Genomic DNA, 18,213 nt, shown 5'->3' with positions numbered 1-18,213 from the left:
TTCTTCCACCCACCAGTTCGGTGTATAGCAATGTCCGAAATGATATGAGAAAAATGATTAGGAGACCGAGGAAGAGACGGAAAGGAGAATAAGAGGAGAGAAGAAAAAGATAAGGTCATTAATGGTGGGATGAAGTAGTTTTATCGCAAGAATTTAAAGCGTACAAATTTGATTTCTTTTAAGGATAAATTTCCCTAGTAAAAAAACGAAATTTCAAGTAAATTTTCACGTTCATGAGTTGAATTCCACTAACTTGAAATTTTGATTCTTTTTAGTGAAACCTTCCATCAAGACCAATCAAGAAATCAACATGCGTAAACATGGTAACTATGTAGACATAACATAAATAAATGGATGAAGATATAAAATTTCAGTTTCAATCCTGTCAAATCGACTATTTACACACATGTGGACTCCTTCAGATTGGCCTGGTCCACACATGAGAACATGTGATGAACTTGGACCGTAGAACAATGTCCCCGATTTACATCCACAAGTCACCACCAGAACATGAACTGATGATGCTTTGCATGAGCACCATAGAAGGAAAAAGAAGGAAACACACTTTGATTTGTAAAACGAGTAAGGAAAGACCTCACCTCTCTGAAGCATGAACTGCTGGGGCACTAACACTTCCATTTGATGTCATTTCTTCACAAAAGAAACAGAAAGCGTCGTCATCATCAGCAAGACTGTGCCGCAGCAGCCACAAGTAGCTAAGATTAGGCCCTTATGAAGCTTGTTGAGCAAACACGACAAATCGATATTAAGACAGAAAAAAACACGAGTCACATGAAAGTTTATATTAATGGACATTCACATGCTGAAACATCCGCCGGGGTCCGCCCGGGGGGGGGTACCAAATTTAACTTATAATCAAACAACAGTAAAAATTCAATCACCTTCAAGATTATATAGGAAAAGTAAACAAATTAAACAATATCCGACTTAACTCTATACTGGAGTAAAATTCAATCCCCTCCAGAATCCAGAGGGCACCGGAAACAAACTTCCGATGCACAATTTTAATTGTATCTACAATTCAATCTTCTCCGGATGCCAAATTTCTGGTGCACAAACCTAACTACATCTAGAGGCTAGAGCCAGGTAGAGATGCACATCAAAGACATTTCAACACTAGGACAACTCTCACCCACAGCCCTAAATCAACCTCCAACCATTCCAACTACTACCTATAGCACTCGAGTAGCAAATATAGGTAATCCGCTGATAATTCTTCACAATAATTCTACCGCAAAAACCAGTTGATGCATGAAAGTCCATGTTTTGATAGCAGTAGGCCATGACAATAGTTTCCAACTTATTCCACAGTGCAATATACTCAACAAAATTCTTAAAACAATATTTAAGCAAAGCAATGCGAAGAATAAATTTGAAATTTGCAATGGACAGAGGAACCCAGATGATGGGTGCTCTCTCCATGTTATTAAGGCAAAGCTAGACAGCAAGCTCAATTCAGATTTACAGTGATAAAATGGTTCAATCTCCTTTAGGGTCACTGCAAACAAATGCAAGAATACAACTTTCCAACAAGACCAGTGGATTTTTAGTCACTCCATATTCGTATTTTCAGTTGGCTGCGAAAACAGAGATTACGCCTCTGGAACCTCCAATTTATGTCCTCAAGCAACCATCTACAAGAAGCATGAATTTCACATGCAAATATATAACCAGCACAACAGAGAACTCTACCTTTTCCCATTTTTTTTTTTTTTTTTTTTTTCCAAATTTATACTCACACACACATGCCTCCATGGAGGATTGAACCCCTACCTCCCTTTAGGAAGTAAGGGCCTGATACCGCTAGGCCACTGGTATGTTGGTCAATGAGAACTCACTTGTCTTTACTACCCCATTTTTTTACATCAATATTCCCTCTGGAAAAGGTTCAGATCTTTGCAGTAGTCTTCTCATATCAAAAAAACAATATGCAACTCATCTGTTCAGATGAGTTCAAGAGACAATAGCAATGTCATCCCCTTATGCACAAAAATTAATGCAAGCAACTTAACACAAGCAATTGCAGGCATATTCTAGAGCAACGAAATATAACGAGGCCTTCGGTCTAGATTCTTTCTACATTTATAAGTTAGGAACTTAAGACCTATATATATATATATATATATATATATCCAAGCATTTGTGCAAACTGTGATTGTCCCTCTGCTTGGGCTTTCTCAATTAACAATCAACATGAATGGTGAAAATTCCCAGTGTCAATCAAACAACAATTCAACACATGCATAAGGGATTAACGAAAGATTGATATCAAAGAATGAGTACCCACTGCATAAAAACTATATTCCAAAACCAACAATTATTATCATCACATCCCATTTAAACAACAAAGTGGCAACTATATTAGTTAGAGAGGAGTGAGTTTAGACTCTTTTGAACATTTCTACTCCTAATTAGTCCAACCCAGATTAGCAGGAACCACAAAGTAACTACAACAAGAACTACCACAACCTAGACAACATATATACAAATTTTTGCACAATAACAAAGAAGCAACCCGGAAATTCCTAAAAAGTTGTCATCATCATCAGTTCAAGACTTCAGAGCAGAGACTTACTTCACCTCCTTTACACAACATCGCCATCACCGACACTCTTCTCCGAGCAAACATCACCACCTCCTTCATTCTCCGACGCGTTCTCTGAAGCCTCCTCGTTGTTATTCCTCACCTGCACGGTCGTCGTCTCCAAACAATGAACCCTCCTCCTCAAGTCCTCCAACTCTCTCTCCATCAAGAAAAGCCTCTCTTTCAAGGTCAAATTCTCTTCCTCCAATTGTGATATATGAGTGTCCTGATCATCTACTCGGTTCTCCAAAAGATTGTTCTGTTCATCACCACTGTTGGGATATATCATCTCGAATCGACTCAAATCATGATCCAATCGCCTCTCTACTTCGACGTGCTCTTCTGCATCACTGTCACTCGAGCCTCCACCTTCCTCCTCATCCTCAGCTTCGTGTCCTGGCGATCGAAGCCGAATTAAGCCCTTCATCGATCCGTACCCATCCACACCCCACTCTTCCTTTGCCATATCAACCAAAACCTCCCTCGACGGTGAAAATATCGGCGTCGGCAGTATCGCCGGAGTCACCGGACACGGCGAGACAAGCGAAGCAATACCCCCGGACTTCTTCGCCCGGATTAAGAACGACGTCGTGTTTCGCGGCGCAAACGGGGCAAAACGGTTGAATTTCTTCTTCGGGTGAAATCGGCGAGCTTTCAAGCGGTTCTGAGACTGCAATTCGTTGAGATTCGGAGGTCCGTAGCCACCGGCGGTGAGGTTGCCGATGCCAAGAGGGTCTTTTCGGCGCATTTCGGATTTTTTGCCCTTCCAATTGCTCCATGCAGGCTTTGTTAATGCAAAATTAGGTCTTTGAGAGTTCTGAAACTTGGTCGGATCTTCAGTAACAGGTGGTGGTGGCTGCAGCCAAAGTCCGTAGCTTCGATTCATCATCTGAGACTGATCCATGTTCTTATACTACTCAATCATATGATTAAACCATTTAAAACCCTAATTTCCACTGCGAAACAGGACATCACGACACCTAAACCCTAGAAAATCGCAGGAAAATCCAAATTCACGCCATGGATTGGTCATGTAACTGAAAATCAGACCGTTAGGAATTGGATTTTTTTTATTAAAAAAAATTAGGAGTTTGATGAAACCCTAAGAACCCTAGAAATGTGAAATCAGACCGTCAGGAATAGGAAAATTTCGAAATTAGGAGTTCGATGAAACCCTAAAAACCCTAGAAATGTGGTGGTGATGGTTGGGGATTTGTTGGTTGCAGAACGTTAACGACAACGCAGGCACGTGATTGTCACGTGGGTCCGTGGAGATAAACAATGTAACGCGAAACGTGTTGTGTGGAGATTGGGAATGGATTAGGTACGTGGGAGGTGGGTATTTAAATTTAGGGACAGCGAGAAATGGACGGTTAGGATTCTGGAGTTTTTGTTTGGACGGCTGAGATTATGATTTATTTATTTATTAAGATCCGTATTTGGAGAATTTGAAGAAGTTTAATGCCCCTGAATAAATGTTGAATTACGTAGAAGCCATAGTTTATTCTATGACATAAATGACCCCGATCACTATGACATTTACATGAGCTTGTTGTAATGGAGGCTCTTTATTGTGGCTATTTATTATGGCAAATCCTACTCCAATTTTTATTCAGCTAGAGGCCCAAAATAGACAACACGATAGCTTTTTATAATTGTAAAAATAGAATTGTCATATTCATGCACTATTTTTTTCTACAAGATTATGATTATTGTTAGAGGCATTATTCTTTTATATCGAATTTGGATAGAGTGGATTTTGAACTTATAAGAACGATTAAACAGCTCAAATAAATTGTGACAATTTTGTAATGAGTGTGTGTGAGTAGGTACGAGGCACTCATAGGCTACAACAACATAACCTCACATTTCTTGACATGAAAAGAAAAAGTGTTATATAGTTAAAATTAGTAATCTCCAAATGATATAAGCTCTTTTGAATAAAATTTAAGAACAAAATCATGCAAACTCATACTCAAACGGAGAATATTTAGTGGGTCGACTCTTTCTTGACAAGAATAATTTTTTTTCATTTCCTGTGTATTTATTTAAAAAGTGTTTCATAATGGTATCCCATCTATGAGAATAAGGTTTTAGGCCGTCTCGCTAATCATGAAGAGTTGAAGAAAGAAAAGTAGCAGACATACTTTATGGACATATGAATCTCAAACAAAACTTTGAATAAGAACCCATATATTTTGTACCTTTAGGGTATTATATAAAGGCAGGACAATTTGGCTTTGTCCTAAATAATCAAAAGTAATTTTAAGGAAAAAGCTATAATGATAACCTTTTCTCTAAATCACTCCCTCTCAATCATTCCATCAATCAAGACTGACTAAAGGATACAAGATACGCACTTCTTTTATTTATAATCATATATATATATATATATATATATATATATATATATATATAGTAAGAGTAAATATCACAGTATATTGAAAGTTATGCCAAAACCAGGCCCTAGAATATTTATACACACTTTTTAGCTCTTTTAAAAAATTGTAATGAAATTGAAAGAAGCCTTCCATGTTATGTGTTCTCCGGATGGTATGCTTCAAAATTTTAGAAATTTGAAGATATATATATCCAAAACATAGACATGAATATCTCTCAGAAAATCACATTAATTATGAAAGTCTACCGATTATTAACAAAGGCCTGTGTGGATCCCATTATTGTAAAGTCCACACAGACTATCGTAAGTAATCGTTACCCATACACTCCTAATGACCTATTAGTAACAGAAGCATGTGTGACCCCATCATATAATGAGGCCCACACATGCCATTGTGAGTAGTCGGTTACCCATAAACTCCTCACTAATACAACCAACAAAAATGGCATTAGAAGCTATACAAATCATCAATCTATTTGCATTCGATTGACTGAAAATGGTTTACAAATTTACTATTTGACCCCCCAGAAGATTGCAAGGCCCCAGTCTATGCATGTACTATTGTAACAACCACAATTTACATATTGCTAACCATTTCTAGTATATAATTACAATGAAATTTACGTTCTTTCGAATATAGAAAGACTGAAGAATGCCAATGGAAGCTGACTTTTCCAGATGACAGAAATCAGTGCGTATATATTTAAGTTGCTGTAATTGCTGTTTTGGATGCAGACTGCGATTACTCTTTATCCTTGGAGGAGCGGTCTTTCCTGTGTCCACCAAGAATACGAGAGATTTGTAGACCTCTGCTAAATGCTTGGTTGAAAAGCATCCGCGTTTGGAATTCAGAAACAAATGGGAACCAAGCCAAGATTGTTATAGGAGTGAATAGAAGCAAGCCCATGACTATTTCATAACCACGAGCAAGAGTGCGAACAGATGCCCAGATTCCAGCTCGTTGAGCTAGAGGCTTCAAAGCTTGTGCAATCTTCAGACGGGAGAGAGAGAAAAAGGGAAAACAAAATAAGTCATAAATACGGAGAATTCACCAAATCATAGGAGCAATGTTGTTAACTATATTGGCATTAGCTCATTCTTCTACAGAAATGAGAATAACAAAGTAAATAGGTAAAATGAAAGGATCAAGGAAGAAGTCACCCACCAGAAGCAATCCCCATCCGGTAGGCATGAACGCAAGAATGCATACTATGATGTCCTGAAATGTCATATGGGGAAGTGCAATTAAAGTAATCAGAATAGCAATGAAAGTAAGGAAGATGACCCCCTTGATCAATCGAAAGACAAGTTGAAAGTCTGCACTAAATTTTCGCCTTCCAACCGACATAGCCTGCAAAAATGCAATATTATATACCAAATGGTAAAAGACATCATCAATATAAATCTATATATACAGAAGCATTAGCCTATTAGGAAGTAAAATTATAATACAAATCAAATCATTATTTTGTGACATTATGCATATTGACAAACCGCAGTTCTAATATATGTGTAACAATTTTGCTGATGATGCCCTAACAAGATAAAGTTTATGAATTCTAACATTGTAAGAAAATCCAACGACAATATATACTAAGGAGAAAAATAAATAGATGAATACAACATGATGAAGAGCAAAAACTTAGCTGCAATTTATTGAATTACAAATATGCACTATGTATTATGCTCAGACCGAAGTTGTAATACGATGATTAATCAACTCACTCCTTGATGGGAAACGCAAGCCTGTCATTCCTTGGTCATAAGATGGAAAACTCAAGTCTGTCATTCCTTGATCACAAGTCTCAGTGATAGCAACTATTATTTACTTATTATTTTTATTTTGGATCATTTTGCAATTATTCTTCCAATTTAGTTGTTGTAGAAGTAAATTTTCAAGAAATGTTTTTTGGAAGACAGATAAAAGTCGTTCCCACCAATTTTGTCAAGCATGGATACACATTAACTGTAGTTCTGATGCATTTTAGGCACTGTTATATTTTATCTCTCTTTTTCCAAGCAAAATATTTCGAAAGCACCAATAAGAGCTATAAGAAAGATCAGAAACACCTCTTTTCTCAATTTCTCCACTATCTCAACCTAGTAGAAAGCCCTCAATGTGGTAACTATCAGGATTAAGTATCTCATTGTGGTTGTCATGTGAAGGGAGAAACATCTCAAGAAGAATTTTCAAGACATGGAAACTCGACACCAAATTATGCCAGGAACATGAAGAGTTTGGAACTCACCTTGATCAAAAATAGTACAACAAAGATCACAAGCCATGAGATACCATAAACCTGTAAACCGAGGGAAAAGAAAATCAAATTAATGTTAGTTCCAGCTTCGTGAACATTACCGTACTTCATCAAATACATGTACTGAATTAAAATGCAGAAGAAGAACTAGTACCAGAAAACTTTTGGACTCTATGATGTCCAAGTGATATACAAGTCCAAACTGATAGATAAAAAAGCGCAATGACAACAAGATCTCGACAATGGTACCACGCTTCCCAGAATCACGAAGATGTTCTTGTTCCTGTTCCCACCATGATTCCCAACTTTTTTCTGGAAGCACACCAATTCCTCCACGGTTGTTTATCCATTTATTCCAATCTGCCCAGTCATCAATAATTTTTTGCCACTCGAACCCTGAGGGATTGAAGAGGAAGGGAGCAAATAGCCATGTCCCCACCATGAACCACATTGACACGGTAATCAATATATATGCAACCACACCTCGATATGACTGACCAAAAATCTCATAAACAACAAGCAGAATCATCAGCTCAATTGCCTTGACAAAATGACTACGGGAATATAGTCTGTAGTTGTCAGCGAACTTGGCATGGAACACAACAAAACCACGACCTGTACCTCTGTATTGGGCACCACCATGAAGCAATGTTCTCCCATAATAGTGGGTCTTTGTTCCAAGAGAAAACGTAAAAAATACAAAAGCCAACTGTAGTTGCATGAGTATGAGGTCACTAAACGCTTTTCGGAAACCACTTTCGAGACCCATTTCCATCACCATAGGTAATGCCATCAAAAATCCAATTTGCATTAAAGACTGAGAAGCAAGAGCTACTTGAAGAGGCTTATTGTCCCGAAGAGCTGGTTCGGTACTCAATCCTTTTTCAAGTCCACTTAGAACAAGATAAAGTCGACCATAGAGAAATACATAGACTGTAACCACGGTTAGCTGGCAAATCAGAACCACAGTGATTTAGAAAACTGTGAGTGAATAAAATTTACAGAGTAAAGAGAGTATTGTTCAAGTCATACCAAGGTATTGAAATAGAATCCCACAGTAGTGAAATAACATGACAGCATTCGGAAGAAATCAAATCGGTGTCCAAGCCTATATATGTCACGGCTCATCGTTTGCTCACCATTTCCATTAGCAATCTTTGCCTCAAACATTGAGATCTGGTTCAGGCCCACATCCCTCCCTTTGCCAACTTGGATGTATTCATGATGAGTAACATTGCCTCCACGTAGCGTAGAATTGAAACCTTCACACGACACAAAGATGAAAGTAAATGAATGTTGAAGACATGTTAACAAAATGAAAAACAAGGAAACTTTTTGCAGTAATGACAATGCCTGCAAATATATCCTCGCTTAGGTTGATGACTTTGGAAGCTTTGCTGACACCTCCTCTTGTCAGGTGAAACAGTCTATCAAACACATCTGGATGGCCATAGTGGAAGCGAACCCTAAATGATCAGAGACGGGGATAGTTATGGAAACATCATTGGACAAGGTCAACAACCACAAAGAAATAGAAAAACTAGAGTCAACATTAAGTGAAAAACATTATGACCATAATGGGGAAGTGGACTACTATACACTCATTTCATGATAAACACAACTGCAACATTTTTCCAACTACTTGGGACAAACTCATTTCTCTTATTGTGCCGTTCTGTTCTATCTCACGCCATATTTTTCCTTGAACGTATATTCAGATATCAGCAATCACCACCACCGCTTAAAGTTCTTCATTTGAGAAATGATATATAACAAATTACACTTCTCGGTTACAAACTTGTCTTCAACAGTAATTCAATAACATTTTTTGCATCACATAATATGGTGCTTGAAACCTTGTATCAATTTCTTTCATCAGTGTTGCTGCTGACTTGTTATATTCTTAGTTTGTTCACAAATGCTCAAGTCATCAAGCAAGATGACATTAAATCAATTTGAAATACCTAGAAATGGATAAGTACACCATTGTTAGAGCTAATTATTGTAGGCTAACATCAAGGATCAGCATTAAGCCTGTATCTTTTTGCCATGGTTATGGATGAATTCACAAAACACACTCAGAATGAGGTTTCATGGTGTGTATATTATTTGCTGATGATAGCAGTTAATTGATGAGACCAGAGCAGAGATAAGTGCTACAATTAGAAGTCTATGTAGACGTACTAGAATCAAGAGGGTTAAGATGAGAAGGACCAAAATAGAATATGTATATATACATATATGATGTAACTTTGTAGAATTAAAAACACAAGGATGCAGTGAAGATCTATACGTAAAGGATATTAAAAAGTGAATATTTCATTATGTTGGCTTGATTACGCACAAACAGAGATAAATTGGAGATGATATTAATCATAAAATCAAAGCATAATGCGCTAAATGGAAGAGTGTTTCTGGTACATTGTGTGATCTTCGTATACCTCAATATTTGACCAACAAATTATACCGAGGTGCACAGCAGGAACCCTTCTAATGCAAAAACACAGATTTATATCTTGCTAGAACCATAGCCATGTAGAAATTCTCATAACATATCAAACCACAAAACTTACTTCAAAGGGTTAGCCAACAATCTCTGCCCAATTGTTACAAAACTAGTCTCTTGATTTGACATGAACCATGCAAGAGAAGAAACACTGCACCAATAAAAAAAATGAATCAAACAAAAAACAAATATATATTTGCACTACTATGTTTGAGGTGAGATGTATGTGTGTTTACAGAATCACGGCAAATAGAACTCAGTTCCAGATTTGAAATAGTAATCGAAGTACCTGCCAGTGAATATATGCTCCCTAAGTCCCAATATTGTTGGATTCCTTACACCATGTTTTTTAAGAAATTCTTGCAGCAAGTTCCTCATTTTGAAGGCTTCTTCCATGTAATTATCCTATTGAGGTGAACATTTAACGAACTTACTTTAGGCGGACAGGTCGTGTTTATTAGAAGGTTAAGTAGATATAATTAAGATACTACCTGGTTCATATCTATTGTTTGCAAGCCTTCCCCACGCGTGAAGATTATTGCATGGTTTTGATTTTCTGGCTTTCCCTCACCCAAAATAGCTGGTCCTGGAAGTTTTATGCGATAAATAACCTGGACGAGGAGACTTGCACAGTCAATTGCAAAGCATTACGTTATATTGGGAAGGCATACTGGAAACTGTAGCAATAAAACAACCACAAGAAGTTTCAGATAAAAGAACAAATAACAGATTGCAACTCTCAGAACTGTAAATTGAAAAAATCAAAAGAAAAGAAGATTTTTAAATTCTCGTCAGTGGCAATCAAAATATTACCCACCGGAAGAAAATGGAGGATTGGAGATGCATATCCCTTTAATGTTTGTCTCCATTTCAAGCTTAAATCTCAACATAGTAACAATAGTATCATATACTTCATTGAAAATCCACTGATTCTCAGTGCAGAAAAACAAGCAAAAAGCAATATCCTTTGCTTACAGAGTCACAATTAACTACCAAAAAGTAAAAAGACCTTGAAAACTCAATTCCCACTTTCACAGTTTGATTTCAACCAATTCCCAGAAAAGAAAATATCAAAAGGAATAAACTGTAGATAGAATCAAATGATTGATCCAATGTTTATGTTCCAACAACTTCAGTGATTGAAATTTGTACCTGGTCTAAGTTTTGAACAGGATCCGAAGAGTCAGCAGACTTTGGTACAGCCTTCACAAGAGCAGAATAATAAACCTTCTCAACCGTCTTTCTGGATCTATCTTTGCTAGTTTCTTCAATCTCATCAATGTAAGCCACACGAAGAGATGGATACCTGCCACAAAGAATAAAAAGTAATGCAACATCAATTAAATCTATAAAAATAAACAACTAAACAAGAAGTCTAAAGACATACGTTGTCATAAGCCTCAGAATGTCTTGGGCTCTAGAATCACCAGATCGTTTCTGAATGCCATATTGCTGGCATGACACCACATATGTGAACTTCATATCAGCTACCGCTTGACATTGTGCCATCAATGACCTATCATTCCTAAGGTGTTCCTCAGTATTTGATTCAGCAGCCTTATAGCCTTTCATTAACTCTGCAGAAAATCAGTAACTAAGATACACAGCATAAAAAATTCAAGTACCTTATGGTGAGGGAATTACAACCAGGCTTCCTGTAAGTATTACTAGTTTTGTACGCAAAGACTAATCAGTGTTGGCCCAGGTTAGATGGGTTAGAATTTAATATGATTTGAGTAAACAAATATGGAGATAAAGAGGCTTTATTTGAAGAGAAGGTGGTGGAAGCTTTGAAAATTTTAAATGGGTAATCTCCCTTCCCATTTGTCATCTCTTCCTCGCAGAATTGTTATTGCTTTCTTGTGGAGCAATGTAGAGCACTTTTTTTGCCCCTCAAAATAGTGCACTTAGACAACTTGAGGTATGTCTTACTTAGCTTTAAAGCAATATCATATTTGAAGATTGATTTGGTAAACACAGACGATTTCAATAAGAGAGGTGGAGGAAATATTTAGCTTGGCAGCTATTAAACCTACTAGTACACGTGACTTATATTGGAACCAAGAACTACATCCATATATACAACTCAAATCAGCCAAAAAATCTACAAAATAAAGCAAAGAGTGTGAAAATTGTCCAAAGAACAAGAAACAAGATTGCTAAAATTGGGATCTTCCATTAAGTCGTTAGTTGGCTCAACAGGATTAGATTGTAAGTTTGGAGATCCTACCAAGTGAGGAAAAGAATAATAAGAAAGGTTATTATTGGATTTGAAAAGCAATGTAAAAGCATCTAAACGAATCCAAGAGAATATAAAGGAATCCAACAATTATAAAAATGTTTGAGGAATAAGAAAGGCTATTCTTAGATTTTGAAAACAATTTAATAGCATCTAAGCGTTTGGGGTCGCTGTTGGACAGATGTTGCATGTACATGAAACGTCACTTTGGAAAAAAAGAATAAATAACAAAAGAGAATAGAAAAGAGTACCTTCATCCTTCGCCATATCAAGGAAGGCCTGAAGTTCCAAAGCTTGCCGGTAGTACATCATACCTCGGACTTATTTGTTTGGATGAGTGGAAATATGCGTAAAAACTTAGTTATAATTCAAAGTGATCATGCCACATAAAATTTCAAAGTCAAAAAAGTAAATATTATACCAGTTTTGGTCAATGTTTGGCCTCTATATGATGCCCATAGACGAAGTTGGTCTTCCAATTTGGCATTTCCTTTAAGTTCTTCTTCACTGCTACATCCGACCCGTTCAAGAAAGTTGGTCCATTCATCTGTATATTATAGGTTCATATAAGAAAAGAAACAGTATTATAATAGTTTAATTGCAAAACATATCATATAATGCATAATTCTAAAGAAATAGCAAATAAGAAAAACAAACGAACCTGGAAAAATTTTTTGCAGATAGAAAAGGATAGACACACCATCTTCATTCTGCCTTTCTAGGAGGTTTATTGAGTAAAGAACTTCCTCTGTATAGTAAGGAGTTAAGACACTACAAGAAAATATGGCCACATCAGATATTACATATTTGATATTAAAAATCATATTAAAGCAAGCCTGAGTTGAAAACAGTAGGCTCCCTCTCCCTAACTATGAAAACATTTTAATTGTACATATTAACAGAAATCTTGCCACACGTAGCATATTCCTCTTGTTTCTTTCTTTCTGAAAGCAATTATGATTCGGTAGAGTTGGCTGCTTGAAAAGTATCAGTCGGTTTGCTTTAGTTATTTGAAATTAGTTTTCAAGAACTCTGAAAGATAGTTAACTGTCAACTCAATGGATTTTTGAACTGTTTTTTGTTTTTCAGTTCTCTGAAAACATAAAATTATTCTCATAAAACTGAACCTATATGTTTTGATGGTGTCCTAAACTCCAAGTCCAAATGGCCTTTTCTGATGCGACTTTTTGGGCGATATGATCCAGTTGCATGTGTTCTTATTAGGTTATTTTTTGGGTGTTTATCTTGTATTTAGACCCGGTTACATTTAGTATTTTAAAGGGAAGAGAACTCATTGTTATAAAGATGTTATAATTTGTGAAATTGATCAGCCATCATCTTGCATTCCCTACATTTCTGTAGCAAAATTTCTCTGTTGTCTTCAGCCATGGATGCAGGCTATACGCCACACCATGTAAATTGTTGTCCATGCTTTGCATGATTATTGATTTTGTATTTTGCTCCACTAATTTCAAACCTTAGTTTTAGAACTGATATGGATGATCCGATCCACAAGGACCATGATTGGGAATTGTTTGATCGTCTCTCTCTGAGGAAGAGGCGAAATATAATCAACTTGAATTTGGGACCGCCATTCGAAATCTTAGTGAAATTGTAACTAACTGGTATTGGAGTTCTCAGGTTGCTTCGATTGGGGTTTCAAGATGGTGCTGGCAAAATATGAAATGGAGAAATCTGATGGGCAGAATTGTTTCTCCGGTCTATTAAAAAGAGAGTTCCGTTAATTCAACATGATTTACACAAAGCCCTAACGGGTAAGGAGAAGCTACCCACAACGATGTTAAACAAAGACAAGGAAGCTGTACTGTGGATAATGATTTATTTTTTTCCTTCACCTGCTTTACCAAGCCTTGAACCCTTGATGTTGAGGATGTTACTTACTTCACATGTAATGTGAAATAACCCAACAGGAACCCAGGAGGCCAGATGGATAATGAAATTCTATAACAGGTTGCACAAGAAGCTCGTCTGCAAGGATAAGCTCATACATAATTACATACCAAAGTCATTCAAAAACCAGTTGTATCTAAAACAAAGCCTCTTTACTTGATCAGACCCTACTTTCATTATTGAAGAGAGAATGTTTCTATGGAAGATCTTACATTATCTTTCTTCTTTCAGGGATGAAGAAATAGTACATGCATCAAGCCGAAAGAAAGGGGATTCGACAATCAGAGGTCGATATAGATTGATGTCTAGGCCTAAAAAGAAGAATGCATGTTATTAATGGGGAAAGATTGGCCATTTGAAGAAAGTGTCCAAAGTTCAATGATAAGGAAGAGAAAAGAGGATGAGTCCTTTAATATTGTCAAGGCTGTGAAGAAAATTCCTCAGCTGGTGAAATGTTCTTTGGTGTCTGTAAATGCTATTGATTTGGTTGCTCCTATAACTTCTGTCCAATAAGATCAGTTACCTCATTAGTCTACCAATGACAGTAGTGTCTTAATGGAGAAGATTCAATCTTTACTCATTAAAACACAATGTGCCCTATAAGGATTAGAATACATAATGGTATAATGAGGACTTTGATAGGTGTTCGCCATGCTCTAGATTTGAAGAAAAATCTCATATTCAGGAAATCCTATCATATGATGAAGCCAAAAAGGCTTAACGCTTGGCAGTTTCAATTGCCTTTAGATTCTTCATTCTTTTGGGCAACATGTTGGGTATTAAAAAAAAAAAAAAATTGTGAGAGAAAAAAAAACTGACAGAATACAGTGCCTTTTGGGTTGTCTTCTGTGTGTTTTCTGGGAACTCCTTTTCGGATTTTTTGTTTACAGAGATGGTTGCACTCTGTTGATGTTTTTCTTTCTCTGTTGAAGATAATGTATTGTAGCCTTGTATTTTATTCTATTAACTTTTCTACAAATATTCTTTGCCATTGTTTACAACAATCCTGATTCTAATGGAGAGTCTCCATGGATGCCTGGCTGTGATAAAAGAGAAGAAAAGTAATGACACCTACTTTCTTTGGGGAAGCATAGTGACAGGTATTTTGGGTGCGTCATTGTTAGGGATTTAGATTCAGAGTTTATTCGGTGGTGGCATATGCATTTAGGGCATATAAGAAAGATCGGTATTATATAGTTGAGCTAACAAGGTTTGCTTTGTTGACAGGAAGTAGGGAGCTGGAGGATTTACCTTTTCCGGGGTTGCCATCCTTATTCAACTAAATCTGTCGTGCTTGATTTTGTAAGGATTATATCTTTACGGAAAGGAAGACCATGTTTGCTTGTCAAAGAAAGTCTTGTATTAATTGCAGCAATTTCCAAGACAGTGGTATAAGCAGTTAGAGACATTTATGATCCATCATGGTAACTCCAGAAGTGACAATAACTATTGTGTGTGTCAGTATTACATGAACCTCCCAGATGATTATGTTGATAATGAATCATGCAAACAACTGCATAAGGTTCTCATCCCTCAAATACAAGGCCCCAACCCGATCAAATACTCAAACATATGCAGTAGTCATGCAAAAGATAGAACTTACGAGAAGGAAAGCATATTCCGAACTTTAGGTGCTGGTGGCATGTCCATAAACAATGAATTTGAGAAGAAACAAATGCGCCGTCTAGCTTCTAAATTTGTTGGCACATCCATAGCAGATTCTTTCACAGTAAGCAATAGATAAAGTCTTCTGATCTGGAGAAAATAACAAGTTTCGTAAGTGTAGGAGTCAGAAAAATTAAATAAGCAAACAATAATAATAATAACGTCGAAAGGATGAAAGAAAAAGAAGAAGAAATGGTGAGACACCAGCCCAGCCAAGATTAAAATGTCGCCTGCCAAGTAGTGCCAGGTGATAGCGCCAGTGAGGGGTGCCTGGCAAAAGCACCCATTTAGGGGCACCGCTAGCATCGCCCAGTAAAGGCGCCTGCTAGGGGCGCCTTATAATGGGGACCCACCCTCTGGAATAGCACCCCTTTTATATGAAATTCGGACAGGCAGAAATGCATTCGACATTTGGTGTGGACTTGGCGAAAAGCCTGAGGTATCAAGGAGGACCTCAAGAAGATCCTTGACAGGATCAGGTTAGGAGTATGAATGGAAAAGCACCAGGTACTAATTTAACCTGTTGCAAATGTGCGAGTCTCGTAATGTAGTCCGGGGTCAGTGGTTACTGGAAAACTGAATGAAGGGTGTTGGCCTGGGAGGATGCTTGTCCAGGTATGGTAACCATTACGTGATCCGTGGCACGTTCATACCCTTCTACGCTAAGGCACCATCTGGGAGAGTTCTGATACTTGTGCACAAAGTGTCATTGCTAAGGAGCTCTGAGTATGGCGCCTCTCATGCCATGATGAGAGCAGGCGGAAAAAGGGGTTGCTCGAGGCGTGGATTGAATGAGGTGCTCACTAAGGCGGGACGAAGGGGCTGACCCATGACTCAAGAGGATGAAGCGCTCGTGTCCTGACTGGGGAATAATAGGGGGACAAATGGCACATGGATACGCTGACATGTGGAGAATGTCTGTACTCTGACACGTGCCATGAATGTTATAAATAATCGTGCCAGATGATACGACAGGGAAATCATTTTCTGGTCTGCCTCGAGATTATGCCACCATCCCTACTCCCTTGCCTAAGTTCTCTCCCCTACCCTCTCATCCTTTCCCTTTTCTTCCGTCTTATGTCAGCCTTGGAAATACGACACTTCCAAAACTCACGCCCTTACAGTAAGTAAGAAGTATAAATCAAAGAGGAAATGAGATTTTAATAATCACTGTGTTTCTTGGGAAACAAATATAATAGATTAAAAAAGGGAAAAAAAGATATATGGGAAGGGGAGAGAAACCAGCCATAAGAAATTCTCGCAATCTTTTTAGTCTGGTTCCCCCCTTTGTCTAAACATCAGACTGGTATTCTAGCAAAATGATCAGAAAACCCTCGTATGTTGTACTATACTGTGAGTAAAACTTACTTTCTCTTTCCAAGCTTCTGCTTCTTCTGTGACTGGATACTTAAGAGAACCAAAGAACTGATATTGTTGTTCTATAGGTGTCATTCCTTCATCCATTCCAAAAGATCCAGCATGGTTTGAATCTTGCAAACTATTTGATAAGACAATGAGCATATCATATTTATATTAACATGTAAAACATACTGGACAAGATAATTGCTTCAACGTGATTTACCTAGGAAATTGGTCCTCCATTATGTCTCTGGTCACAACCTCTAGCATGTTCAGTAAGACAATTACAACCTCATCCTTGTCCTCTTGTTTATTTTCTTTCTGTAGATTTGAAACTGATTCAGTTAAGATTCACTATCAACCTTAACTCCATAGGAACAATAATGTGGAAGTTCATCAGTTATAAACATTTACCAAGTATACAATAAGCTGAACAAATTGTTCATAGAGGTTTGGGAGAGCACTCATATTCAATTCACTTATCAGATTATCGTCTTGTATGTGTTGATCTACTTTGGAGAAAATTTCTTCTAAAACGCTGGAACAATTAATCAACATGTTAATAACAAGATATTAATAACAGTTCCGCTTGTTGTTTGATCAAATGTTTCAGATGGGAATTAACTTACGGTATTTCACGTTCCCCTAAAACTAAATAATTGATGATGTTTTTACATGAAGCATAGCACTCACGAACAGCACAGAGCATGTAATTGTCTGCATTCAGTCTTTTTTTCAGTTCACGGTCTCTGCCATTGCTATCTTTAGCCATATCCAGTGCTATAGGAAGCTAAAAATACACACAGAATAGATGCATACATTTTTTTAGCAAGGTTACATGACAGATTTATAAATCAATTGTCAAAATGAATCAAAGAAAGTAGCTCAGGGATTTAAAGACCTTGCTAGCAAGTAAGAACGGAGGCCACTGGATAAGGTCCAAATCACGATCTGCCCAATAAGGAACAAGCAGTAGGTTCATTTCCCTGTAAAACCACAGAAAAATCAACATTCTAAAATGATGCCTAATAAATAAAAAGGAAGAAAAAGTGAAAAGGAAATAATATGAAGAAAGTTGCAGAAGTCAACTAAAATTCAATTCCCCTATTGAGTAGGGAAACACTTCCTGGTGTTGGTGTCCTCATATTACCTTTTATCTATAAGATCCTCTTCTCTGAAACTAGTAATTATTTTGTTCCACAACTGAGCAAACCTTGCTGCCTCCTTCCCTTTGTTAGATTGGATCTGACATGAACATCCGACACATTG

General features: G+C 37.3%; 2 protein-coding genes across 2 annotated transcripts in view; both read right to left on the bottom strand.

Moving 5' to 3' along the window:
- Nucleotides 1-2,283: 2,283 nt before the first annotated feature.
- On the bottom strand, nt 2,284-3,929 carry LOC132299280 (uncharacterized). The gene has a single exon (XM_059795803.1). It carries the CDS (start codon nt 3,507-3,509, stop codon nt 2,607-2,609), a length of 903 nt encoding a protein of 300 aa, XP_059651786.1. The 5' UTR covers nt 3,510-3,929; the 3' UTR covers nt 2,284-2,606.
- A 1,533-nt stretch (nt 3,930-5,462) lies between these two features.
- The window catches only part of LOC132299279 (callose synthase 2-like), a 45,754-nt gene continuing 33,003 nt past the window's right edge, over nt 5,463-18,213 (bottom strand). The window contains exons 23-43 of the mRNA XM_059795802.1: nt 18,095-18,189; nt 17,846-17,930; nt 17,574-17,734; nt 17,359-17,482; nt 17,168-17,265; nt 16,954-17,083; nt 15,524-15,675; nt 12,671-12,780; nt 12,431-12,556; nt 12,261-12,329; nt 11,158-11,347; nt 10,923-11,076; nt 10,262-10,381; nt 10,060-10,175; nt 9,838-9,921; nt 8,618-8,730; nt 8,297-8,526; nt 7,419-8,213; nt 7,256-7,306; nt 6,172-6,357; nt 5,463-5,997 (exon numbers count right to left, since the gene is read on the bottom strand). Coding sequence (XP_059651785.1) covers nt 5,749-5,997; nt 6,172-6,357; nt 7,256-7,306; nt 7,419-8,213; nt 8,297-8,526; nt 8,618-8,730; nt 9,838-9,921; nt 10,060-10,175; nt 10,262-10,381; nt 10,923-11,076; nt 11,158-11,347; nt 12,261-12,329; nt 12,431-12,556; nt 12,671-12,780; nt 15,524-15,675; nt 16,954-17,083; nt 17,168-17,265; nt 17,359-17,482; nt 17,574-17,734; nt 17,846-17,930; nt 18,095-18,189 — 3,438 coding nt within the window. The 3' untranslated portion in view covers nt 5,463-5,748. The remainder of the gene's footprint in view (nt 5,998-6,171; nt 6,358-7,255; nt 7,307-7,418; nt 8,214-8,296; nt 8,527-8,617; nt 8,731-9,837; nt 9,922-10,059; nt 10,176-10,261; nt 10,382-10,922; nt 11,077-11,157; nt 11,348-12,260; nt 12,330-12,430; nt 12,557-12,670; nt 12,781-15,523; nt 15,676-16,953; nt 17,084-17,167; nt 17,266-17,358; nt 17,483-17,573; nt 17,735-17,845; nt 17,931-18,094; nt 18,190-18,213) is intronic.

Source organism: Cornus florida, unplaced genomic scaffold (assembly GCF_030987335.1).
Source record: "Cornus florida cultivar Cherokee Brave unplaced genomic scaffold, ASM3098733v1 CherokeeBrave_3.0.0_Hap2_Chr03, whole genome shotgun sequence".
Lineage (NCBI taxonomy): Eukaryota > Viridiplantae > Streptophyta > Magnoliopsida > Cornales > Cornaceae > Cornus > Cornus florida.
The sequence above is the reverse complement of the archived record's forward strand: the minus strand, read 5'-3'. Positions and strand labels throughout refer to the sequence as shown.

Excerpts from the sequence above, each read along its gene's own strand:
- LOC132299280 (XM_059795803.1), bottom strand. The coding sequence starts at position 3,509 with ATGGATCAGTCTCAGATGATGAATCGAAGCTACGGACTTTGGCTGCAG.